Genomic DNA, 26,524 nt, shown 5'->3' with positions numbered 1-26,524 from the left:
AAATGTAACTTTTGCGAAGGAAATTTGGGGAGATGTTTTCATGTTAACTACGGAACTGTATGTGATATATTTTTAAAGTGGTTCAGGAAGAAAACGCTAAAGAACTTGGTTTTCCATCAAGACACGATGTTTAGGCCATAGACTTTTTATCTCTAACTTGACAATGCAGTAACATGGGTCCTTTTCTGCCCCTGCCAGCCCAATGCCGACTGCATGGATGACTTGCCCACCGACTTTGAGGGATCTCTGGGGGGTCCACCAACCAACCAGATCACAGGCGCAAGCGACACGACCGTAAATGAAAGTTCAGTCACTTTGGACCCTGCCGTCCGGACTGTGGGCGCCTTGCAGGTAGTCCAGGATGCAGACCTCACCACGCAGGAGGGAGAAGCCATCTTTTCTACCAACAGTAAGTGCTGCACTGCTTAAAAGTGCCATATTTCAAAAGGGCTGTTGCCTCATAGGAATTGGAAAAAGACCCTTTTCTTCAAGGAAAAAAAAAAAAGCATCACCCGGCTAAACAAACATACCTGACAGGCCTTTAGAAGCCCAGCTCTTTCCAGAGCCAGCAGAGCAGACAGCATACCTGGCTTTGTGCCTGGCCTTTTCCACACACACACCACAGCTCTGCGTGCACCCCAGGGTACCTGAAGCAGGTGAGGTAGTGAGTCTGGCCTCTGAGAGTAGAGGGCAGGTGAGAAAAGCAACTGCAGGCGATGCTTAGTGGGAATGGGACAGGGCACAGCACCCCTTACTCGTTTGAGAGTGTGTGTGCGTGTGTGTGAGTGTGTGTGCGTGTGTGTGAGTGTGTGTGTGTGTGTGTGCACCCCCTCCTGAGTGTGCTGCCTGGACTGCATGCAGGTGTAAGTGGCCCCCCTTTAGATGAGCGTTTTCCCAGTACAACCTAAACCCCTGCACACAGTAGCACATTAAAATACCTCTCGGGTTTCTTTGCCCCTCCTGCATAGACTCTAAATACTGCTCTGTTTGATGGTAGTTATAAAAATACTAAAATAGCTGTGATTAGCATCATAATTGAAGCTAAAACCTAAAGTATTTACTCTTCGGTCTAATACAGTAGAGATGACAACTTCGGCAGTTCTAAGAAAATCATCATGCAAATTAATTTAGGTTTAAGGTTTAAAGGGTGGGTAGATACTACAATTTCTAAATAAGGTGTATTTTTCCCTTGGTTTAGAAGTAACCTATTTGATATAGAAAATATAGACATGCAGATTAAAGCATTCTGAGATATTTTCTTTTAAGTTTTTACACGTTGGTGACGTTTATAGAATTTATAAAATCATTCATGCTGAAATTTAAAGATATGCATTTTTCTGATGAAGAAACATAGTGGTCCTCATTGAAAGACTGAAAGATGAAGACAAAAAATTTGTTTTAATTCAAAAATTACTCAGTACTCCACTACCCAGAAATAATCGCTTTTGACATTTTGGGGCATTTCCTGATCATTTGTTCTGATATAGTTGAGACATAGGGGTCGAACGTCAGGCCCGTGTAGAAAGTAACTCCAAGACGAACTTAGTAAGTACCTGCCTAGGCCAGGGCTATTACTTTTTGGCAGATAAGAGTATGAGGACCACGATATGGAAACATTGACCATTCAACATTAAAAGTCCTTAAAGAAAGATTTTGAGACCTTCTTTAGAGTGTTGCTGTCCGATATTAATATAACACAAGCCACAAAGCAATTTTAAATTTTCTCTAGCCACTCTAAAAGAAAAAAGCGGGTGAAATTCATTTTAGTAATGTTTTTAACCCAATATAGCCAATATAGTTTACATTTTTTTGTAGTAACTCTTCAAAATCTGGTGTGTATGTTTCACGTGCAGCACATCTCAGTCCGGACTTAGCCACAGTTCGAGTGCTCAGGAGCCGTGCGTGGCTGGTGAAAGAACTCATTGAGAATCCTCGTAATTTAGGGATAGAAGAACCTTAAAGTTCGTTTAATCGTAACCGTGACGAATTATTGTTTTTACCATGAGAAAACTGTGACCCAGAAGAGTAAGCGGCAGACTCAGCTCAAAGAATAAGTTCTCTCTTCAGAGTTCAAGATTGTCCCATAGTATTTCCAGTTATTGGATATCTTTGGTTACCGTCAGCTATGTCGCCATTAGTGGCCTACGTGAGCATATTGGAGGGCCTGATGAAAATGTTGCTAGCAGTTCAAAAACCTTGAAGGTATGAGCCTTTCTGAGCCCGTGAGAAGAACCAAGTCAAAAATCCATCATTTTCCTTGCCGTAATATAATTTTTTAATATTCAAGAGACATCGTACCCTCTGTTAGATTTCTTATTTTGAAAAGTGGCTGCATGCTTCAGACACCTCAGTAAAGGCCAGATGGCAAATGAACAGGCATAGTTTGTGGGTTAAAAGACATCCAAAAATGCAATTGAAAATTATAGTCAGTATCCATATAATTTATAATCCCTAAACTGTTTTTGCCTAAAATAGACTCAGAGGGTTTAGGTCATAGCAGGCATTCGGTAGGTGTTTATTGAGTGACTTGGGGTAAAAGTGTTTACTATAAGCTTGAAGCAGGGAGCTTCTGTCTACAACAGAAGGTAATTTCAAGAAGGTTTTGGTGAAGACGGAGACACGGGAAGTATGAGACCGCATCTGTAGAGTGAAGACTCATGGCATGTGTGCATACAGCTAGAGGTACCAGTCTCACGGTACAGAAACTGAATTTTTCTCGCAAAATGTTTTTCCTAGACCATTTATTTGTGACTCGTTTTACTTATGGGGATTTAACAGAATAAATCAAACATAATCATTCTGATTAGATGTTAATGGTTTATACCATTAACCATATGGCTGTAGGTTCCTTAAGGGGAAAATTCTCTGCTCTCTACAGGTTTGTAAATGGCCTTGTGCCCTAGCTCAAATAATCAATAAGTGAACAAACACAGATGTATGAATAAATGAGTGGAAAGACTCAAGTTCTCATCAACATCATAGAAATAAGGGTAGTTGGAATAATATTGCTACAGATCACAAATAAATAACCCACTGAAGGTTAAACCTAACTTTTCTTTACATTACCTTTTCCCACCTCACATCTCTACAGACCCAGAAAATTACTAGAAAATGAGGATATAACAGTAGCTAGCAAATGGGTAACACCAATTATCCACCAGACAACCTTTAAAGCCAAATATATATATGTATGTGTATAGATATATATATGTATGTATATATGTATATACATATATACACACACGTAGATACACATACATACATACACACACACATATATATACGTACACACACATATATAAAAGAATCAGCTCACAACAACTCTATGAGGCACATATTATTCTTATCCCCATTTTACTGACGCAGAAGCGAAGGCACAGAGAGATTAAAGTAACTGACCCAAGGTCGTAAGCTAGTGACGGGTGGAGCTGGAATCAAAGGAGTCCCTGGGTCCAGAGCCCCATGCTGAACCCCGCTACACTCAAAGGACGGACGAGGGGAGGAAAGGAACACAGCTGTTCGCTCCCTTCCCATTTCATTTATTTATTCTTTTCCTCCATGTTTTCTGAATCTCTGAAAGATCAAACGCTTGAGTAGTTCCGACTTGAATTCTCATTCATCTGTATCTCTGTTCTTCCTTTCCTGGCAAAGAATGTCGGTGTACAGTCGATCAAACGCATGTAAAAGTCATCTCCGCACTGCAGGGGGAAAGTGTAGGACAGGTTGCCTTCAGAGGGAAGATGAGAACATCTGACTTTAAAGGATCATCTTCAGCTCGCAGGAAAGTTTTTTTAAAAGAGAAGCATTTTTACAGCAAAAGAATCCAAACTTGTTGCAAGTCTGACATTTGGGAGAAAGACATCCTTTATGTATGTATACCTTGAATACTTCTGGCATTCCACTTTTTATAACCTCACATGGCAGCCCCAAATCGCACAGTGTTTCTCCTCTGTCTTAGTGCACGGGGTCATTTGTAAGAATGCCCAGATGTCACTCACCAGCCCTTATCTGCCTGCCTGCCTGATTCCACCAAAAACATCCTTTGCCTTCTGACTGCCGATGGTTGAGTTTGCTTCAGCAGGGAAAAAAATTCCTTAGGAACAAAGGAAAACACAGCTAAACAAAAGCCCTGGGTGCTTGGAGACTCCGGAGAGGGGCTAGAGAAAGACGCAAAAGGGAAGACTCTCTCACCCGTCCCCAAAAACATTCAGTGCCACTCCATGTCTCCTCGGAAGGGCCGGAAAGCTCCCCTTTATTATTCATGGAAGTTGTTGATGTCAGCATCCATCTCCTTTATTGAATCACTACACTGCCATCTCTCTAGCGTGCCTCCAGGTCATTACCCACTTGCCACTCCTTCACCTCAAACTAGAAGGACCCAACCGTCAGCCCACTGGGGTGGAGAGTGGAGGGTGGAGGGAGCTTGGAGCTGGAGAGAGACCTGGAGATGGGCAGAATCAAGGTGTTTCACATCTGCCACAGTAGTACATTCTGAGGCGCCCATGGCATAAAATGTTCGGCCAGGAGAAGACCTGGTCTTCAGATTTTTACAGAAGAAAGCACTACAAATGAGTTACTGCTAAAACTCGGCCAGTTGAAATGAAACGTGGCATGGGATTCCTCTGAGAAACCTCCTTTGCTAACTTGCTGTCAACTCTGATCCTTGGGGGAAACACAGTGTATCTAACATGTTGAGCAAAACGTGATTTGTGTCGTATTCAACATGCATCTTTATCTTAACTGCCTGGGCACAGCTGAGTTGAGTGGGTCTAATATTCCCCTGGCCCTGGATGAAAATTCCAGCAGGAACTTGCGCTGTCTCACGTGGCCAGCCCTGGGACAGTCACACATCACCTGCCCTGACAGGCCTCTCCAGTATAGTCTTTTCCCAGGAAAATTTTTAAAAAGGATGGTTGGTTCCTTCTATGCCTCTGGCCTCTGACCCCACCCAGGCCATTCATTTCCAGATCCCAGGCAGGAAGGAGACCTGAGACCACGGTCTGTTTTCACTTTTCTAAGGGTTGGGTCAGTTCTCCCTAAGTCTCACCAACAGGGAACATCTTCCAGAATCCCCTCAGGGGTTCCCTTGCTATAACCCCACTCTGGGCGTGAGCATGGGATAGAGCCCCTTCCTACCATTTTGGCTAGAGGGGTGAGATTCAGCATGACCGTACTGTCCACAGCCAATCTCGTCACCAGTTTCCCCACCTTTCTCTCCCTCTCTCCTTTTTATTGCCTCAAAATGGGCCATGGGGTCAAGAACAGGTCACAGAACAGGTTCCCCTTCGTACCCATTGGACATCCGGCAGTGGGCAGGGAGCGGGGGTGGGGGATTTGGGGAGGCTGCCCACATCTCCTCACTAGAAACAGAGGTGGGAAGAGGCCCATGATTGTACGGAGGAACGGGCTCCTGAGCGTCTTCATCATCTTCGCCAGAGGACATGTTCTTAGCTCGTATGGTGACTGAACTATGTATGGTTCCTTTGCAAAGGATCTAGAGATAGGTCAGCCTTTGGTGGTGAAAAAAATATATATGCTCCTACTCTTCAAAATGCACTCATGAGGCAAAAATAATTTTCTCAGCACAGTTAAAACAGCAACCCAGAAAAAAAGTCATTTTCAGAAAGAAAAACACATCGTTAACAGCCACCCCTGCAATCAGCAGGAGGGCTCCAGGGACACGCATTGCAGGCTAATTTTGGGAAAGACTTCCAGAGAGTTCATTCGGAGACTGTGTGTCTGGGATCATCCGCGCTCTCTCATTTGAGGAATGCAGGATAAACCTCTCTGGGGGTTCTTCATTGCTAAAGACACATTCCTCTAAAATTAGGCCAGAGATGGCATTCACTCTCACACTTTTTAAGTTCTTTGCTTATTGTTTAGGGGGTAGTCAATGAAGCATTCGGGACGCCGAGAGTCAAAAGTCATGAATGCCCCTGGACTTGCTCTGACCACAGTCTGAACTGCGGAAACGAGAAAGAACGTGTATTGGAACTTTTCCGGGGAACCCTGTTTTGAACCCCTGAATCTGGACAAGAGAGAGAAAAAGAGAAAGTTGGCACGAATATCACATTTCTGTTTCAAGCGTGCAACTACACTTTGCTACACGCGCAAAGCAGCCATCTCCAGGTTTTATGAAACTGCAGAATATACTGGTGTGTCCAGAAATAAACACGTCTAGATAAAGCATCCCGGTGTTTATGAGGGAGGGCAAGAGCGAATGGCCACGTCTGCTTTTTGGACTTGCATCAAAGTCTGAAAGGGCAAAGCAGCGACTCTTTGACTGTGGATAAATACACCGTCTGGAACCAGCGATGAGAATGGTCTCCCCTGGTGCCCATAAAATTCACATTAGCCCCGGCGAGAATGACGGCTTTGATCTGTGAGCGTAGTCCCATGTGGCGGACAATAAAACCAGCCAGGCCTTTAGATTTTAGACCACACTGTCACCTCCCCTTCAGGAAATCGTTAAGCCGCAGTGGACAACTCCTCTACAAAATGAAGCATTTGCCGACTGTGACATTGCTCCCCACAGTCAGCTCCGTGTCTCTCCGTGTCTCGTAATGTACCAGGTCCCTGGAGCAATGTGACCTCCTTGTTTCTGAGCCCTCCAGCTCACCAGCTCAAATGACAGCTTCAGCAGAGGGACAGCTGTTCGAAAAGCAAAGATCTTTGCAATAAGTACATGCCTTGATCATCAAGTGACCCAGATGGCAGCTATCCAATTCACAAGCTGCCCGGTTTTCCATGATGACATTCCTCCTGGATTAAAAACACTTGTCACTCCAAGAAAGCCCACATGGGGCCAGACTCCTGGGGTTTTCTGGTCTTGTATGTCTGGTGCCTCTGACAGGGAGTATTGAGGATCCACAGACTCACACACAGCCTGGGGGAGAGTTAATCGATTTAGACCACAGATGTATTGCCATTCGGAGCTCTCAGCCTGGACATGACACACACTATCCTCTTGGAAGGAACTTGTCTTCCTGAAACAAACTCAGCCAACAGACTGAGTCCATCCATTTCTGGGAGATTGTCTCCTGTCCTCAGTGACTGGTTGATAACACCATCTTTAGTTTGATAAATCTCTCCCAATGCTGTCTTGCTTTGGGGACGTGTCATGGCTAGGCAGCTGGTCCCCGAGTTAGCTGAGGAAAGGGCTGTTCAGCAGACATGCATTTTACCAGACACTGTCACACTGAACATGGATCTCAGCAGGGAGGTGGCAGCTGATGCCAGGAAACACAGTTGGCAGGTCAGCACTTTTTCAGTGCTTGAGGAGCGTGGAGTATAAATAAGATAGAGTTTCTCTTCGCATTTCAATTCTAAAGCAAATTGTGGAGAAGTTCCATCATTCAGAGACTAAGAAAGCAGGAAAAGCTGAGAATGCCTTTTGGATGACACAAGAATTGGCTCTGAAAGTCAAAATAGTTCAGAAATAAAATTCAGTGTCAGGAAAAAAAAAAAGTAACTATCAGAACATTACTAGAGCTACTTACAGATAGATGATATCATGGAAACACACTAGCCAGAGGCAGGAAATTTGGCCCATAGTCCTGATTTGGCCCCCAATTTGCTGTGCTCCCCTGGGCCAGTCACTTACCTTCTCTGCACTTTCATTTCCATAGTCATCAAATAAATCTCTTGTACTAGTAGAGAGAAATACACCGATTCACCGATCGATGATTCTTCCTATGATCTCAAAACATAATTCACTGATGATATCTCGTTCTGTCTTCATAGCATTCTTATGCAATAGAAACAAACAGCAATATTTATCCCAAACAAAAGGAGACAAATCGAGATTCTGCCCTAGCTCAGTTGTCTTTCTGATGCTGGACCACATGTTAAACTGGTTCCCTACCAAAGGAATGCCTGAGCAGCTCACAGTACAACTCATTCTAACAGGACAGAGTTGAAAACTGAATTAAAACGTGCCCATTTCAGGTGATTGAAGACTCAAGGGCATCGGGATTGGTCGTCTTGGTAAAGGAACCATGTAGAGGCAACTGAAGATTTCCAGCTACGTGTTTAACACGTGAATAAACACGTGAATAAACACGTGATAAACACGTGAATCCACGTGTTTATCTCTGCTACCTAACCAAGTCCCGCCAACCTTTTAAAAGATAAAAACCAACATGGACACTAAGAGCGGAGAAGAGATGACAACGGACAATACGTCAGCACATTTTGGAAGACAGACGTGTAGAAATTCTCTTAGTGAGGTGGAGAAAGCTGAAATCTGGGTTCCTCCTCGGGGAGAAGCCAAAGTGGTTTTACGCTTGGAGCTCTGCAGAGCCTCGGGATATAAGGCACGATGCCCAGGGAGGATGCAGTAAAGAATGGTGCTCAAAAGACGATTGGGCGAATGACTGTGATGAGCATTTAAAAGGCCCCCAGATTCCCCGCCCCCATCCTGAGCCATCCAGTGGTTGCCATAGGCCCGTACGAGATTCCCTCCTCGGCTGGCAAGCCCCACCCGTGCACGTTTAATCCGAGCGCGTCCTTTGTAAACGTGAGGAAAGCAAGAATGGCTAGACAGTTGCAAGAAGCCACTAAATCTGAGAGGGGACATAACAAATAAAAGTAAACTCCAAAGAAACCAAGATAATTCAGAACACAGAAGTCTATGAGCCATCACCTACCTGTCTCCTTACAGAGATATGAGACAATAGCGCATCCACGGGATAGAAACGGATGATAGAAATTGTCAGAAAATGAAGAAGAGTTCTTGGAAATTTAAAAATACAGCAGAGTGAAAATTCCCATAGTATAATTAAGAGATAAAGTAAAAGATAAAATACTATTTGTCTCGTTAAACTATGTTCTTATGAAATTTTTAAAAATTAAGTTAATTTTACAAATTAACTTAATTTTAAAAATTACATTTAAAAATAAGGGAAAACTAAAAGGATCAGCTGACTTGCCATTGAAGAATTAATCCACTAATTCAGCACACATTTTTTATTAGCATCTCACATGCCTCCCCCAAAATGTGTTTTTTCTTATAGTGAAAATTATGGCCTTGTAAGGCATACTTGGCTTTAGAAAATGTGACTGGTACCAAACTTTTAAGAGCGTTTCCTTATTGCATGCCACATTCGCATTATATTTTCAGTGTACTGGTGTATAATTTTGCTTTATAAGTTAGTGACTTCAGTTTTTACAGTGAAATTATTTCCCAGTGCTCCAGGCAATAACAGTGGTTACCCTACATCCTCTCCACTCTGTTGCTCTCGGCGGTAAAACAATCACCAAGCCACATTCATTCTGCCTTTTAAGTCTGTCTCCCTCTGCCATTCCCCTCTGCCAGATGCTATCATCCGAGACCTTCTCATCTCTTGATTTTTGCCATGGCTGCCGTTTCACTGCCCCCATCTCGAGTCTTACCGTTCTCTAGTCTGTCCTGATCTTGCTTCCTGAATATAATCGTCTATAGAAATCTGGTCTTAGTTCGCTGTTTTGTTCAAGACATTTTCATTACCGAACTCCAGCTGGCTATTCTAAACAACTCATTAAGCATTGGACCTCTGCCATCTCTCCCCGATTTCTCACCGCTCCCACTTGGCACTTTCCACAGAAGCATTTCTCAGCCACTCCTGGTTCCAGATACGCTGCCCTTGACACTTCTCCCTCCACCGGCCAACTACGCATACCCTTCTGCCGTGCTCCCTGAGGTGTCTTCTCTGCCACTCCCAGCAGAATCTGGGGCGCCTTCTCCTACGACTGTCTCCTTTCAGTTATCTCTGTTATGATTTCTTGATCTTGAGACAGCATCTGTCACCCCCACAGAACTTAAAGGTCCTTACAGAATTTGGACTGTGGCTTTTCACCTTCGTGTTCCAAAACTCAATACAGTTTGTGGCATACGGTTACACTCAATAATCAGTTGAACAACTGAATATGCCAAATTTGTAAGGAAACCAACAAGAGCAGTAGTTAGAAGTGGAAGAGACTGTATTGCAATCTACATCTGCATTTTGTCCGCTAATGTAAAGGGGCAAAAAAAGTATATCTATCTATATATACTTCCTAGGTGCCAGCAGACTAGCTTCCCTAGAGCCAGCTCCTCTGGGATGACACTGTGGCTTTATCCGCATGTGACAGGAGCATAGATGCTAAACTGTTCCCTCATCGTGAGGAAGGTGGGAGTCTAATGCTTTGTAGAAATCGATTGATGATTTATTATTTATCACCATTGATATTGCAGTGCACAGCAAAAACAGGGGATTAAAAGCAGTGCAGAGAGAGAGAAAGTGGTGGGAACGGCAGCAAAGCGAGATGTGAGGGAGAAAGCTCTCACGCCTGACTGCGCATCGGTTTCTGCAGACGCCCTGGAAATATCATAAAATCAACAACCCAGAAACCAGTGCAGCTGACATGAAGCTCTTCAGTTAGTTAAGGCACTCACCTTAACATAAACCCACGATGAGTGAACGTGACCCAACTGAGAGATAGCTCAGGCTTGGGGAAACGGGATGGCTCGGACCCTGGACGGATCTGGGCTTAAACCCTGGCTGACCACTGAATTAGTAACCAACTCACTTAACCTCCCTGAGCCTCAGTTTCCTCGTCTTTAAAATCATCCAGGTAAAATCCACCTCACAGGTTTGTCATGAAGGTGAAATGAATCGATATAAATAAGAGCTGCTGGCTCAGAGCCTGGCACTCGATAAATCCTAACTGTTACCTCTGTCCCCACTGCACGCACCTCTCCCCATGAGAGCACACACCGAACAGACACATGTCAGGTACTGACCAGTGCAACTGAAGTGTCTTGATATAAAGATATCTACACAGCACCCATCTCAGATAGATTCCAAGGCCTGTGAGCTCTGGGGTGTATCCTGAACCATTTGTCTGTGGGGATGAAAATCGGCATTACCTCGCTCGTCTTCGATGATCACATTTACTTTACTTCCTGGGCCAGAACTGCACGCTCACTCGTCATTATTTATATTTCCCACTAATTGATCATTCGAGTACTACTGAGTTATAAGCTGCAATCTTCGCTACCGTGACCTCATCTAAAATAGTGACAGTCCTTATAACACCATTTACAGAGAAATCTCTCGGGTTATCAGCATCATCACTAGGCAGCCCATCAATCAATCAACAACCCATTAGTATCGGTTCCTAGAAAGTCACATTATGTCTTCCCATACATGGCTGTCTCTTGGTTGTATTCCACAGACAGCCACCTCATCAGTAATCTCAGTGCATACAGACTTCCAGACAAATGATCTGTTGAGGAACGAATAATTTCTTGATTTGCTAGGCCTTGATGTTCTTTGTGTATTTATAAGTTTAACCTCAGGGGACAGTTTGGAGCAAAAATTTTGGAAGTGCCCATTTGATACAAACCTCCATGTTTGCAGCAATTAAATCTCACACTCCCGTGTAGAAAATCCACTAGGAGACTTTTTAACATACAAAGTATGTAACTCATCAGCTTCTTATGGGGTGGTCCTCACTGCACTTCCTTCCTCCCTTTGAGAGAAAAATTTGCAGAGAAACTTCCGGAGAAAAGAAAATATATTGTGGTTAAGTGATTTAGCCAAAATCTCCTCCCCAGCTCCATCCAGGACACAGCTGCCGTGGTGATCAGTTAGGTCACACTCCACTTGTCTGGAGAAGTCTGAGAATGCCGGATGGGAGGGACACTCCTTCCTCCTCACTCTGGACACTTCCCATGGACTCCAGGGTGAGGATCGAGCCAGATTCCCTGCACACACACGCTCACATCCATGCACGCACACGAGCACGTACACGCACCACCACCACCAATCCCCAGGGCCTTGGCTTGTCATCCAAAGCCATGCAGAATTAGATCTCTGGGGACTCTTAGGAATTCTCTAGGCAGAGGTAGCAAATTGATGTCACACGTGACCCCTTCTGTCTACAAACGAGTAGGGTTTGGCCCTGAGAATACTTCTTCTGGTATTCGGCTGGGGGCCAACATTCAAATATGGCGAGGTTTTGCATGCAAACCTGAATTTCTAGTAAAAAGATTGGAAGGAGTGGAAGTCCTGAGCCTCATTCCCTTATGGTGACAGTTGGCTAGACCGGAGTCTGGCAGCCCCCTGAAATTCAAGAGATGTTCCCTACAATTTACCACAGCTCTACAACCCCAAATTTAGGGACAATTTCAGGGCAACAATGCTCTTTTCATATGCACCGATATCTTTGGGACAATCACTGTCGTGGATTGTTTTTTGAGGTCTCATTAAAATAATACCTCTTAGTAAAATCATGCAGTGCAACTGTGTGTGTGCCTATTAAGCACGACAACATACACAATTGATATGCTCAGTATTAACTAATGTTCACAGCAGGGAGGAACAATTAGTAGACTTATAGACTAAAGTTCCATCAAAAATTTTTTTGTCAAACAAATCATTCACTTATATAAAGATTTATGCCTCAGTCAGAGCTGTCGGCACAAGAAAGAATTGGCTGCACTTAAACGCCTGCTGCGCAACAACAGTGGAATGATTTTTTTAAGCAAAAATAATACCTTAATAATACTGCAACTGCTATTTAAATATGGAGTTAGTTAGAAAAGTGTATTTGGAACACAGTGGATTTAAAAGCATGTCTTCGCTGTTAAGAAGTTGAGAAAAACTCATGCGATGGGATAAACAAACCCTTGCATGAGTGGGCATGCACACATGCATGCACATGTGGAAAGCACACGTGTGTATACACATATGTATGCCAAGAACACTCATGCACTTACCTAAATTCACAAACACTTGCATATACACGCGCTCATACCTGCATATCATGTGGGCACATGGAGCGTGTGTATGCGCCTCAGGCAGTACTTTTACACGCATAGACATCTGCACGTTTTTATGGCCCGCATGCATGCCTGCACACAGACGTATGACTCCGTACCATCGACTCTGCGTCACTGGAGGTAGCCTGTTTCTGCAGAGAGGCTCGAGGTTTTCGGTCATGACTCTCGACTGATTACTCCTGGAAATGAAACCATGGTTCCAGCTTAGTGCATCAGAGCGGGTACAGCTCTCAAAACAAATGTATATATCATCTTATTTCTCTAATGGACTTAAAGGCTCCCTGATATCTAGAAAGATAACCCTACAAGTGAGACAGGCCCTGATTTTAGGTACAATGTATTCCCAGCACTTATGCCCTGCAGTAAAATGACAGACCGTGCAGCCAAATCACACTCGTAGATGTCTGTCCCCACTGAGTATGAGTATCGTCTTCAACTGATGAGGTGTCAGGGGATATGATCGAATGGTGAGGGCACTGGGAAGCGAAGGGTGGATCTTTATTGGACAGCAGAGAGAGGTCCTGAAATTCCCGTCCCTAATTTATACCCCCGAAAATCACGTAAGTTCTCAGCAGCAGAACTAAGTCAAGGCCCAGCCCCTGCCACCTGCTGCCTGCATTGGCTTGGGCAAGTCACTCAACCTCTCCATGCCCCGATTTCTTCATCTGTAAAGTGGAAGTAATCACCTCATGTGATTCAATGTAATGAAAACTTCTTAGGAAAGTGCCGGGTCCATTATAAGCATTTGAAAAACGTTCTCTCCCGTTTTCTACAAAGAAAGAGGTAGAGGGAATTCAGGCTTATTAAACATATACCGTGTGCCAAGCATCTTGCAGAAAGCTTCCTCTATGTATTTTAACTTTTACAATTATTATCACTCTTTTACATACAAGAAATTGAAGTGGAGGGCAGTCCATGAACCTCGTCAAAAGTCACGCCTTGAGTAACTGGTGGGCTGGGATGAGAGCCGTTGTCACTCTCGCCAAAGCCCAGGTTCTTACGAACACACTGGACTTTCTCGAGTGTGGTCTGAATCTCTGCTGGGCTGTAATTGCAATGCAGACCCCTGGGGCCCACCCCAGGTTGACTAAATCACAGTTTTCAGGGGCGAGCAGAGAACCGTCATTCTTATCAGACTTCCTCCATGACTCTTTCTAAAACCAGAGTTTGAAAACCTGTGCCACTACCCCAGAATAGCATTGGGGATGAAGCTTTGGTGCCATCTGTGCAAAATCAGTCTCTGCCTCTGAGAGCAGAAAGGGAACACAGGGTACCTACTGGTCACAAGTACAGTGCTTATCAAGTCAGTGTTGAGATTAGGTCTTCTAACTCCCAATGATGCTTTCCAACCGTTTATTTCTCCTTTGTGGGCACATTCTCAAACTGTTTTTTAGAAAAATGCCATACTCTCTTTTAATAAACATAAAAGTCTTACCCCTTCCCACGAGGGTTTTATTTAACCCACATTCCCTCAACAACCTTTTTCTTGAGAATCACTGCTACCTTTCCTGGATCCCCACCTGTCAGAAAGATTTTGTTGAACTTCAGAGCCAGCATTTTAAAAAAAAAAATGATTTACATTTTGGCATTTCCCAGATATAAAATTAAGTTATTACTTTATAGAATATTTTTTCAGGCACAGTCTCTCATCTGCCGTCTCACTTATAAGGGGGGTGGGTTGAGTTCACCTAGCTGTGAACGATATAAACAGCAGCTTTATCATTATTACCATTACAGGCTGTTTTATTAAGTGTTTCTCTAAACCAGAAACTGGGCTAGATGCTTTCTATCCATAACATTATTTGATTGACCAAGTGAGTGAGGAAGTAAACACTAAGGCTCTTCTAGCTGTATCCACTTGCTTATGCAGCGAAGTGGAAGAAGACGCTTCTTCTAGAAGACTAGAAGAGCAGTGGCTTCTGTCACCAAGGGGCAGAATGGAGGACGAACGTCCGGCCAGCGGAATGTCCCCCGTTATTCCCTTTGCCCTTTCATGTCCCCTCACCTTGTCGAACGGCTTGCCTCATTTGTATCTCCTTTATTCTCACCCTAAACTCATGGCACAGAATTCCCACTGCATGTCCAAATATTGATTACAAATTCTGTTTTTTATGTTCTAAACACAAAGAGTTGGACATTGCATTCTGGAGCCAGAGGAAGGGATTCGGTTACGTGTTTATAACAGGCATGCCTGGACCACTGCTCTTGCTACTATATGTTTTAGATAGAAATCATTAAGTTTTCCAGGAAGGCATGTAAACACTTCCATCTAGGTTAATTTCAGTAATTTATGGTCAGGATATCAACTCATACTCTGGGTCAAAACATTGGGCCTCTTTTCTTTAGCTAAGAGTGAGTCTTTCAGTTTTTGAGGGCTTAGTTGTGCCACCACTTGCCGCCCTCCCCTCCTGCCCCGTCCCCTAGAGCACCAGGTCATGACCTATTCTCCAAACTGCCAAAGGTAAATTATGCAGCGCGGATTGGATGGAGGAGGTGTGAGCAACTGGGGGTTCTTCTACATGAATGACTTGCAGTCTCGAAGCTTTAAGAACAGGCTTCTTTGTGTGTTTTCTGGGGAAGCCGGAGGGTCAGAATGGTCAGAAACGACAACTGTAGTAAAGACCTTAAATCGATGGTGGTAATAGAACAGGTGGATGTAAAATGGTACCTGAAGAGAGACCAAGATGTGCTCACGGCAGCGTTTAGTCTCCAGTTCAGCACTGAGCTGTTTATTCACCTTATAATTTGCTACGCTCTTCTTGACGACTTACATTTTAGCAGATTGTATTGTGAATGCTTCTTTCTTTTTGAAAATGTATATGTAAGAAAGTGTGTTTCTTATCTGTCCTCTCGTCCCCAACTCCTTCCAGAGGAAAGTAAGAGTCCCCGCTGGACTGCGGTCTGCGGCTTGACCTTTAAACTAGGCTCAGTGTTTCCATCGAGCCCTGTTCTCTAGTTTCTTCTGGCTCTTGTGTTGGACTATCCTGTAACAGGGTGACACTTGTGTAAGCAGTAGGGATGAGGCTGTCACATGGCGAATGAGCTCCCTATGGTATGTTGATGCATCGACCCACATCCAATAACAAGGAAGAACTAGAGCATTACAGACACAGTCGGGTAGTAGCCAGAGAAAGAAAGGACGCCCCCTTGTCCCCCAGCACACTCATGGACAAAGAAGGAAGCCAAAAGGCTTAATGGGAAAGGAATTAAGGTTCTTGGTAAATATCTGAAATACAATAATAGCTGTATATTATCTGGAATAGCATGTGCCAGACACACGGTGAAGTGAAGCACTGTGGGGTGTGTGTGTGTGTGTGTGTGTGTGTGTGTGTGTGTACATCAAGTCTCATTACAGGCTACCAAAAAAAAAGTATTTTTATCATCTTTTACTGATAAGGAAACTGACATTGTATATTTTTCAGGAGCTTATCTAAGCAAGTACGTCTTATGCACAAACATAATATAATCCGTGTATGTTACATAAAGTCAGGACACTCGAGCCCTGCATTCCAATTCCTCTTCAGTTTCAGTAGAGCCTGCCTTTCCGACCATGCTGCTTGTATTCAGTGAGACCAGTCAGGAAAATGGCAATCGCCCTAGGTATTTCAAAGTAAGGGAATTTAATACAAGAAATTGATTACAAAGATGCTGGGGGGAAAATGAACACAAAACCTTTACTTGCACCATATATAAAATGAACTTGAAATCGTTCATAGATCTCAGCATGTGATATACCACATTAATAGAACAAAGGATAAAAATAACATGATCATCTTAACTGCTGCAGAAAAAGCATTTGACAAAATCAACACATAAACACATCATTAGTGTGCTCTTGTATGCACTAATAATGAACAACCTGGGAAGGAAATTTAAACATTCTCATTGACAATAGCATCAAAAAGAATAAAATATTTAGGAACAAACATAACTAAGGAAATGAAAACTAAAAACCATGAAATGTTGCTGAAATAAATTTAACAGATGCAAATAAATGGATCTGCATCCCATGTTTGTCGATTGGAAGACTAGTGTTAAAATGTTCGTACTACCCAAAGTAATCTAAAGATTCAGTGTAATCCCTGTCAAAATCCCAGCAGCATTTTTACAGAAATAGAAAAAACAATACGAAATTTCATATGGAATCTCAAAGGATCCTGAGTAGCCAAAACAACCGTGAGAAAGAAGAACAAAGCTAGAGGCCTCACACTTCCTGATTTCAAAATATTTTACAAGGCTACCGTAATCAGAACAGTATGGTCCTGATATATAAAAAAAGATATATAATATATACATCTATGAAACAGAATAGAGAACCCAGAAATAAACACTCATATGTATGGTCATATGATCTGAGACAAGGTGCCAAGACTACACAATGGGGAAGGATAATCTCTTCAAGAAATAGTGTTGGAAAAACTGGATTTCCACATGCAAAAGAAAGAAGTCGGACTCTTGCCTCGCAGAAGTCATGCAAGATGATGACGGGGATCTGGTTGACAGTATCATACTGTAAACTTGGAAGTTGTTTTGAGAATGACTAATGTGATGTGGTTTTTTGCCTCTCCCCACTCCATCCGCCATATACACATGCAAAGAGTTTGGCAGTTTTTTATATAGTTGCATGTACTTAAGCATATAGACTCAGCAATGAACTTCTTGGTATTTATCCAAGAGAAATTAAAATGGCCCTCAAAAATACTTGCCCACAAATGTTCATACCGTCTTTATTCACAATAGCCAAACACTGGAAATAACTGCCAGTGTTCATTAGCTTGTGAATGGCTGAGCAAAAATGTGCTATGTCCATACCATGGAAAACTACTCAGCGATGACAGGGAGTGAACTATTGATACATACAACATCCCAGATGAATCTCAAGATGAGCATAGTGGGGTGAAAGAAACAGCTGGGGAGGGGGTGATCCTCTTGGCATTTAGTGGGTAGAGAGCGAGAATGCTGCTACACATCCTGTAATTCACGGGACGGGACATCCCCCTCACGACAGAGTGTTTTCCAACCCCAAAGGTCAGTTAAACCAATGCTGAAAAACTCTCATAAAGGACTATAAAAAGAAAAACAGATCAGGCGTTGCCTGGGGTCAGGGAGAGGAGGGATTGACTACAAAAGGGCGCAAGGAAACGTCGGGGGGGAAATAAAAATGTTCAGCATTTCGAATACCACCAGGCTAGAACGAGTGGTTACGTAGCTACATACCTCCATCACGTCCGTCAAAACTCACCAAATCATACACTTTAAACAGATGTAATTTATCATAGGTAAATTATACTTCAATAACGTTGATGTACCGAAAAAAAAAAAAAAGTTGGGGAAACTGGAGGAGTGGGAGGGGCTTACCCAGAGCTCTGCTGCTGCTGGAGCTGTCTCGTTTCTGCTGGGGAAATCACCCGCACTGGCACTGAGCAGGAACTCGGGATCCTCCTCCCTCCTTCAGAGTCCGCTGAAACCACTGCCAACACTTCTGGAGCCCACAGTGACCTGCCTGAACCAGAAGTACAATAGCTTCCCTCTTCCTCCTGCCTTCCAATCTCCTTGGCAGGACCTAAGAGCAAGCCAGCTGGCAAGGGAGTCTGGGAAATGTAGTTCTCAGCCTTCTAGCTCCCCAGGAAACAGGAGAGCACAGAGGGCAGGAAGAGGGTGGAGTACCTGCAGGCTACATCTGGCACATAGCTTATGGTTCCCTATAACCTGAGCTGCAGCCAAGTCAAACCATCCACATGCCTTGACATCTGCTCTGATGATGGCTACTCATGCTGGTTCTCTTGAAAGAATGCCATTTCTTCTCATCTCCATACTTTCCAGTACTATCAGATTTCACCACTGGTTTACATGGCGCCAACTTCTTGAACCCTCTTGGCTACCCAGTTGGAGGTGAAATTTTCCCCACCTCTCTGTTTCCTTAGCATTTTATTTACTTCTCTCTCTCCCTCTCTCTCTCTCTCTCTCTCTCTCTCTAGCATATGTCAGCATGGATTAAATGTATAGATACAAATCTGATATCTTCTATAGATCAAATTCAGTTTAGAGGCAGAACCTGTGTTAAGTTTACTTTTATTTCCTCCAAAGCTCATCAGCAGTGTTGTGTACCTAATAAGTGTTCAATAAATAACTGTTGAATAAATAAATTAATGAATAAATAAATGAAGTCTATGGATAATTTCATACAATTGCAAAAATAGATGAGTCGGTATGATCTCTGCCTATCTTTCGAAATCCATCTGGCTTTCTCTTCCTAACTCTTTTGTTCCAATCATATTCACATTTATCGAGAGCCTTCCTTTTACCAAATATTATGCTTAATGCTTAAGGTTTTCTGTAAGTTTTTCTAATTGGGGATTGTAAAATAGCTATTGACAGCATAAATGTTCACTAGATTTTGCCTCCTTGCAAAAATTAATATAAAACTATTGAAAATATTACATTGTCTCTTCTCTTGGCACTTAGTAAGGAATTATTGAGTGAACTGTTAAGGAAATCAGTAAGGAGTTTGAGCCATTGAAGAAAATCTTTCTCCTGCTCAGTGTAGTGTCACAGGGAAAGAAAACCAATGATGAAGAGATAAAAGCCCAGTGAATTCACAACTATGCGATCTAATTTAATATACGGACTTCCAGGAAATCCCTCTGTACCAAAGCAAAATAAAAACAATGCTTTAGACCTCCCCATCTGAAAAGTGAGAAGAATTTCCCTGATTTGAGCTCATCATGTTTATTTTTATAATTAGGGAGCAAAAATTTAAAAAAGCAAAAGTGCCAGTTATATCAGAACAATTTTAGGAATCACTTGGCCAAATGGATGAATTTATATCGTAAGCCTGGAACACTTGGTTCTCAAAGGTGGCTGAGCAATGTCTATGAGAACAACTTATGAGCCACATAAGTTGTTCTGCCATTCCAGAATAGCATATTCATCAACAGCACTCACTTGGGTAGGTAGAGGTTCCATTTCTGTTTCTTTCTATGTACTTGACCTTGGGCAAGTTGACTTCATCTGTAAAATGTGAATCAGTCATTGGGATAATCATATGCCTACTTCAGAGTGTCACTGTGAGGATAACATACATAACGTATGTAACTGCCTAGCTCAATGCCTGACATGTAGGGAGGAGTCAACACATCCTAGCTATTATTATTAATATTATTGCACAGCCTCTGAGGAAAGTGACCCAGAGGCCTGCCATTCACACAGCAGAAGTTACTCCTAAGAAGGAAAATTTAAACCCAATCAGAAGCTTATCTCCTCAGAAATTCTTGTTAAGCAAAAGAATTCAAAGGAATACATTCCCTTATTGGAAACACTCTGCATTTGAAATCTAATGAACTAATTAACTTTCCCACGATGACTTTCCCACTATGACTTTAACTTTCCCACTATGACTATGACAGGGAGTATATAGGCAGAGTCCCCCAGCCCTAAGAATGCTCAATTCGGAGGAGATGGAAAGACAGCAGCATCGTAGGTCAGCCGGTCTGCCTGAGCATCTCCCCTCCGGCGTTCTTATAAAACACAGGGGTGATTGGAAATGATGTCCTATTTTTAAGAAGATAAGCATCAGGAGCAGTGGACAGAAGGATGCCATTTTTCTCTGAAACCTTATGTTTCAAGTATATTGGGAAAAAATAAGCTTTTATGCGATGCGGAGCAGGTCCCAGCATGTGAACACCAAACCTGCCGGAGAATCAGGACACCTGGGGGATTATATTCGTCACCACGTTATTTTCTCTCAACACAGAGAACATTTATTCCGAGGGCAACGTTTGTTAATTGCTAACAAGGAGGCCTTATTCCAGCCTGCTGCTGCTCTGTGCCTTCTTTCATAAGACAGGCAGTAGAGTAAATGTCAAACCTCATTCTGGGAAGGATAATTTTCTGTTTTAGCTTTGAATAACCGTTAGAAGGAAACAATTAAAAGGAAAGCAGTGACTTCATGTGATAAGTGTCATGTCATATTTATAGAACACAGAGTCAGTCACACGAAAACCGAAATATACATTAACGAAAAAGCCAAGCCACTCTTGTTGCATACAAAAATGTGTTCTCCACATCGCCCAGGATGCAAAAGCTCTTATGTGAGTGGTTCTTAGCCTTTTCTGGTTTCGTGAGAATCTGGTGAAAGCAACCAGAAAAATGCAGACATGCACACAACTTCAAAAGTGTGTTTGTAATTCTAGATACCTGGATTCTCCTGAAAGATTACTAATATTCAGGTTAAGAATCTCACTTCTGATATCACCTGAAAATGGAGATGATAATTCTTCCTATGTCATAGGTTATTTGTGAAAAGTTACACAATCTATTTAAAGAAATGAGCATAGTCCCTGGCACGTAGTAAGTACTCAGTAAGCATTGATATTGTTATTCTTAACTAATAAAATACGAAGCTTGAGCCCTACATGGCCAGAGAGGAGCCTCGATTCAATTTGACTGCTCTATTTAGCAGTGGCAGGGTTCTGAAAGGTGATGTTGACAAAGGCATGGCCCTGTGCCAGGGAAGTGATAAAGGCAAGCCAGGTGTGCCCATGACGGGCAGGACAGACCTCAGATTCCTGCGTTCCCAGTTTACTTCCACCAGGCACACTCTTATAGATAGTTATGTCAGACCCACAGCAGAACCATAGCGGTGATAGGCCTATTCCACAAAGGGAAACCTGTGACTGCTTAGGTAACATTTTATGTATTAAAAAGAGAAGAGATAAACCAAAGATATTAATGATGTATGGACTAAATGGAATTAATAAAACAAATGCCACCACTAAGAATTTTTTGGTTAACCACAGTTAGGCTACTGATGGAATTTATTTGGAATTAATTGTGGAAATATTTGAAAGCAGTCTGAATCAACAAAATGGATCACTAGGCCTTATTTAAAAACAGTATTTTCTGCTCACCATCTAATCAGATGCTCCTTAATGCTGTGATGAAGAGATTCAAAGCTGAGAATTCGATGACTTGGGATCAGTCTTTAAATCCACCCCAGCAATCCAGTAAAATCCACAGTATCTCATTTCCTTGGATATGGACTGTCGATTGTGAGTCAGTGCCTATAAAGGCGGTAAAAAAAAAAAAAAAAAGGCAAAACAAAGAAACAAACAAACAAAAAACTATATTTGAAAGAAAAGAAGGAAATGAATGAGTGACACAATGTTCTCTGGCCATTTTCAGGCTCTTTGGGAGTCTATCCTCCTCTGCTGTTTTTCCACCCTCCCCCTAAAAATGAGATTTTTAAACTCAAATGTCTGCACAGGCCAAGCAAGTAACATGAACCAGTGCCGCAAACTGTTGGCCGGCTATACTGTCCTCAAGCCTCTTTGCCTTGAGCTGAGTGGGGCAGCCTTTACGCAGCTCCCCCCGCAAAGATCTCTACCTGGGAACTGGGCATGTGTTGCCAGACATTTCTTTTTCGAAAATAAATTTCAACTATAAATTTGTATGTAAAATAAACAGACTATTAAATAATGGTAACTAATTCACAATCGGGGGTAGGGGAACGGAACATAACATCACGCAAGCCAAAAAAATTATGTCCGGGCACCAGTTTGCGCCTTTGGCTGTAGGTTCGGGTGCTCCCGGACACTGCGCCCAATGTTGTCTTTCTATAAAACCTCACTGCTCCCGTGGTGTAAAATACTTTCTCTACACCGAAGTCTCCCAAATTTATGGATAGGCAGGGCCTCTCCTCTACACTGCAGACTCCTGAATCTAGCTGCCAACTCCACGGCAACCTCGGGCTTCTTACGGGCACCTCAAACACAGCGTCTGCAAAACTTAACTCTTCATCGGTCCCCACCGATTCAGCTTCCAGTTCCTCCAGCTCAATAAAAGGTACCTGTTTTGCCCAAGAGATGTGGGAGTTACGCTCTTTCTCCTCTCTCGCTGCCATTGTCCAGTCCATCACTTTTCCGTTTATCCTTCTAATTTTTTTTTTTTTCGCCTTGTCCCCTTATCTTCATCCTTATTGCTACAGTACTTTCCTCGGCACTCCCTCCGCCCTTTGTCCTACCAAGCGATTCTTTTAAAATAGTAAGTAGATCATTATCGCTCCGCATTTAAATTGTCTCAATGTCTTTACCATGCGTGAAAAACAAGAAAAAAATAAGTGTCAAGTGGGTATTATACTACTGTATCGAAGGAACTAAGGATGTTTTCCATCCGTAAAACTAATAATACCTACATCGAAGGGTGGATGTGAGAATTCAATACAGGCCACTGTTATTTTTGTATTACTTTTATATTATGTTACTTTGCAGGTAAAGAGGTAACATTCAGTGAACATTTGTGGTGTTAATAGCTACTTTACAGTCCCCAATTAGTATGACCTACAGAGAACCTTCTAAATGTTTTGGTGACATTTTCATTTGTATTATCATGGTCTCAAAGTAAAACATCTCCATTGATTAAAGGATAAAACGTTGCTTTTAAAAATCATGTAGCCTTCTCGCTCTCGTGCCCCCTCCCCCTTTTTTCTGCCCCTCTCCCAAAAAATTATGGACTAAACCACATTCAATTAAAAACATAGGGCACAGTAAAGAAGAATTTTTAAAGTCTTTGGATCATTTTTTAAAGTTTTGAAATGGGAAATGATTCGATGATGTGACTGATGAAAATGTCACATCCTAAAAAGTGAACCATTTTTTTACCAGTCTCTATTTTTATTGATTTGAATTCATCTTCGCCTTGAGCTGTGCAGGACAGTCAATTTCCAAAAGAGCATCATGAATTCAGCAGCCCATGGTGATACCAGTCCCCATGACCCTTTTTTCTTTTAATTCACACATTTCAATTTAGAAAATGCCACGGTAAGAATAAATCCATGCAATCTGCTGAGGCTGGTGGCTGAAAAGCCAGGAGCGAAGGTGAGAAGCTGCCAGTGCAGGTACGGAGCTATCTCTGTAGAACTCTTAAGTCGGCGATTTATCTGTGCTGCCTTTTATTACGAGATCTCTAGGAAAGGCATTCTATTGCTCTATGATGAGCTTTTAACCGTACCTCGACGTGAAATAAATTATATCAGTCATTATCAGAGCAAAAGTATTATAACCATCAGCCTTCTTCAGTACTTAGACATTTTGTTTGGTCTTTTAATTGCATGTTTCTCTTTCAGGATAATGCAACATACAAGATCTTCTGGTTTAATCTGCCTTTTATGCAGCTGAGCTCCCCAAATTCCCTGGTTCATACTCCCTAGCTGGACTCTGCGTTCCATTCATATTTAAATATGATCTGATATCCATCTGAGGGCTCCCTCTCACCATCAGACATCTGGACATGCTATTGCTGTGCTTAAAAGATTCTTGCTTCTCGTTCATCTGGCTAAAATATGAGTTATCTTGTAAGACTCCGTTTAGACGTTACATCCATGGGAAGCCTTCTTTGACCCAGCAGATGGTTACGTAGCCCTCTAACCTGCTCCTGTGGCACCAGGCACATCTTCCAGCATAGTGTGTGTCCCATCGTGTCCCACTGACAAGCCAATGGTTGGCCTGCCTACTGGACAGTAAACTCCTTGAGGAAATAAATTGTCTTCCTCTCACCTATATCCCTAGCATCTGACACGATCTTTCACATGCAGTGGGGTCTCATCGTGTCTTGAGTGAATGAATGTTACTTGTGCATTACAGCATGGGAGTAAAATTGAAAAAAGAAAATAGAAGAGAAAATAAAATAAATATAAATCTCAAAACTCGAGACAACTCTTATTAGCTTTTTTACTTTCCTTGCTTCTAGTTAACTTTCTGTCAACGTCACTCCATAAAAAGCTTTGAATACTTCTGTTTTCACTTAACAGATTACTGCGAGGATTTTCTTACATAACTACAAATTCTTTGGAAGTGTCACTTTAATGGTTATAACAAAAAGGTCTTTAGAAGTAACGTGGCTCATTCAGATATTCTCTATTGTTGTACTTTGTTACTTGCAATGTTTTGTGGCTGTAAATAATACTTAAATGCATATTTTTGTATCTCTGATTATTCCTCTATAAAACATTCTGGAAATAAAAATTCTGGGTGAAAATTTGATAGTTCTACATACAGTCTATCAAAGTACTTACCTCAATGTGCCCTTAATTGGAATGCTGTCTTTTTTAAAGAGTGAAGATTTCATAAACAAAGAAAGGGGTAGCTCATTTTTACCTTATATTTGTTAGTCATTTGTATTATACTTCTCTGTGAATTGTCTAACAATAACCTATGCCAAGTTTTCTGGTGGACTGTTAGTTTTTCGTATTGATTTAAAAGCTCTCAACAAGTTAAAAATGCATTCCTTCGAGAATTTTTTACAAATATTTCCAGAGAGATATAGACCTGTAAACCTTATTTTTCATGTTTTTAATATTTTTTAAATTTGATGTACATTTATCATTATTTTCTTCTGTAGATTGCTCAATTGCTTTCCATGTATAATTTCTTGCTCCTCTTAGATGTATTAGATATATAGCTTCATGCTGAAGAATATATTTGTAAGATATATCTTCAAAGTTTACTAGTTTCTTTTGTGTACATTCAACTTTTTGACCCACTTAGAATTTATTTGGAGCTATAGTGTGTGATGAGGCTCTAAGGTTTTGGTGGGGTTTTTTGTTTGTTTGTTTGTTTGTTTTACAAAATAGCCATTTTTTCTAATACCTTCTCTGGGCCTTCAAAGAAAAGCAGTGAAAAGGCAATTGTATTGAAATAACCAAAGACATAGCTCGGTGTTCACCATGAACTTTGCTCTTCCCTCCTAGGTGACCAGGAGCCAGCTGTAAGCAGCGACTCCGACATCTCGCTGATTATGGCCATGGAGGTCGGACTGTCCGATGTGGAACTTTCCACTGACCAAGACTGCGAAGAGGTGAAATCTTGAAATGGCGAATGTAGACACACGGGACGGTAGGACCCAGGGGAAGGGCGGGAGGAGCGCCCGGAGACTCGGCCGGGGCGCACGCGCCTTCGGAACACCTGGCATCTCCAGGGCGCTCCGCTCAAGGACGGTCACGAAAAGCAATATCCAAAGTCACGTTAATCGGGATGCAGCTTCTCTATCTCTACGACAGCCCATGGCCTCGGCAGCTCGGAAGTTGAAAGCTGATTTTCCCTCCCACGACCTTGTAAACACACACTCCAGAAGCTCCTAAAACAGACTGAAAGGACACTTTTAGGGCTTCTTAGTTTCATTTCGATTTTTCCCAGGTCTTGTTTTCTTGTTTTGGAATTGCTGTTTGATGTCTTGGGCAGTTTGTTTTCAAGACGATGTGTAGTTTCCTGTAGGGCCACTCCTTTGTTTTTCCTCTGATTCACTCCAGCTTTTATACGGAGTTCTGTTTAGAAGCACCGGTTCCGGATGTGATCAGTCTGTGATCAGTCTGTATTCCTTCTCTGAGATCAATGGTCTTGACCTCAGCATGACGTGTGCATGGCTTTGGGAAGTACCTCAGCGCCTGAAACAATCGAAGGCCAGCTTTCATTAAGAATCTAAATTCTTTTAAATGGATCTTGAAAATCCCGGTTGCCAGAGACCCCAGCACTAAGCCCTGAATCTGCTGAGGCCACTTCATTAGTATCAGCTACATCGCACCGCCTCTCACTTGCCAGGCTTTGGTAAGGGGCCCACGGGACATAAGGAAGAAGCCTTGGGGAGACACTTGCATTTGTCCAGACCTCACAGTCTTTGGCTGAAGTTTTGAACTCAGAAGTCCCCTCCAGGGCATCAAGGCCATTC

The 26,524-nt window shown here is 42.5% G+C and overlaps 1 protein-coding gene and 1 long non-coding RNA gene across 2 annotated transcripts in view; one reads left to right on the top strand and one right to left on the bottom strand.

The window, feature by feature from the left end:
- The window catches only part of RNF150 (ring finger protein 150), a 60,905-nt gene extending 34,387 nt beyond the window's left edge, over window positions 1-26,518 (top strand). Inside the window, exons 6-7 of the mRNA XM_023519993.1 lie at window positions 199-409; window positions 25,551-26,518. Coding sequence (XP_023375761.1) covers window positions 199-409; window positions 25,551-25,669 — 330 coding nt within the window. The 3' untranslated portion in view covers window positions 25,670-26,518. The remainder of the gene's footprint in view (window positions 1-198; window positions 410-25,550) is intronic.
- On the bottom strand, window positions 3,328-18,348 carry LOC111729025. Its single transcript, XR_002776054.1, has 4 exons — window positions 18,164-18,348; window positions 13,492-13,574; window positions 7,604-7,747; window positions 3,328-7,415 (listed from the first exon to the last, which is right to left on the bottom strand). It is a non-coding gene; the product is annotated as an uncharacterized LOC111729025 (long non-coding RNA).
- Window positions 26,519-26,524: the final 6 nt, after the last annotated feature.

This window comes from Pteropus vampyrus, unplaced genomic scaffold (assembly GCF_000151845.1).
Source record: "Pteropus vampyrus isolate Shadow unplaced genomic scaffold, Pvam_2.0 Scaffold243, whole genome shotgun sequence".
Lineage (NCBI taxonomy): Eukaryota > Metazoa > Chordata > Mammalia > Chiroptera > Pteropodidae > Pteropus > Pteropus vampyrus.
Note: the sequence above shows the minus strand (reverse complement) of the source record. Positions and strands in the feature narration are given on the sequence as shown.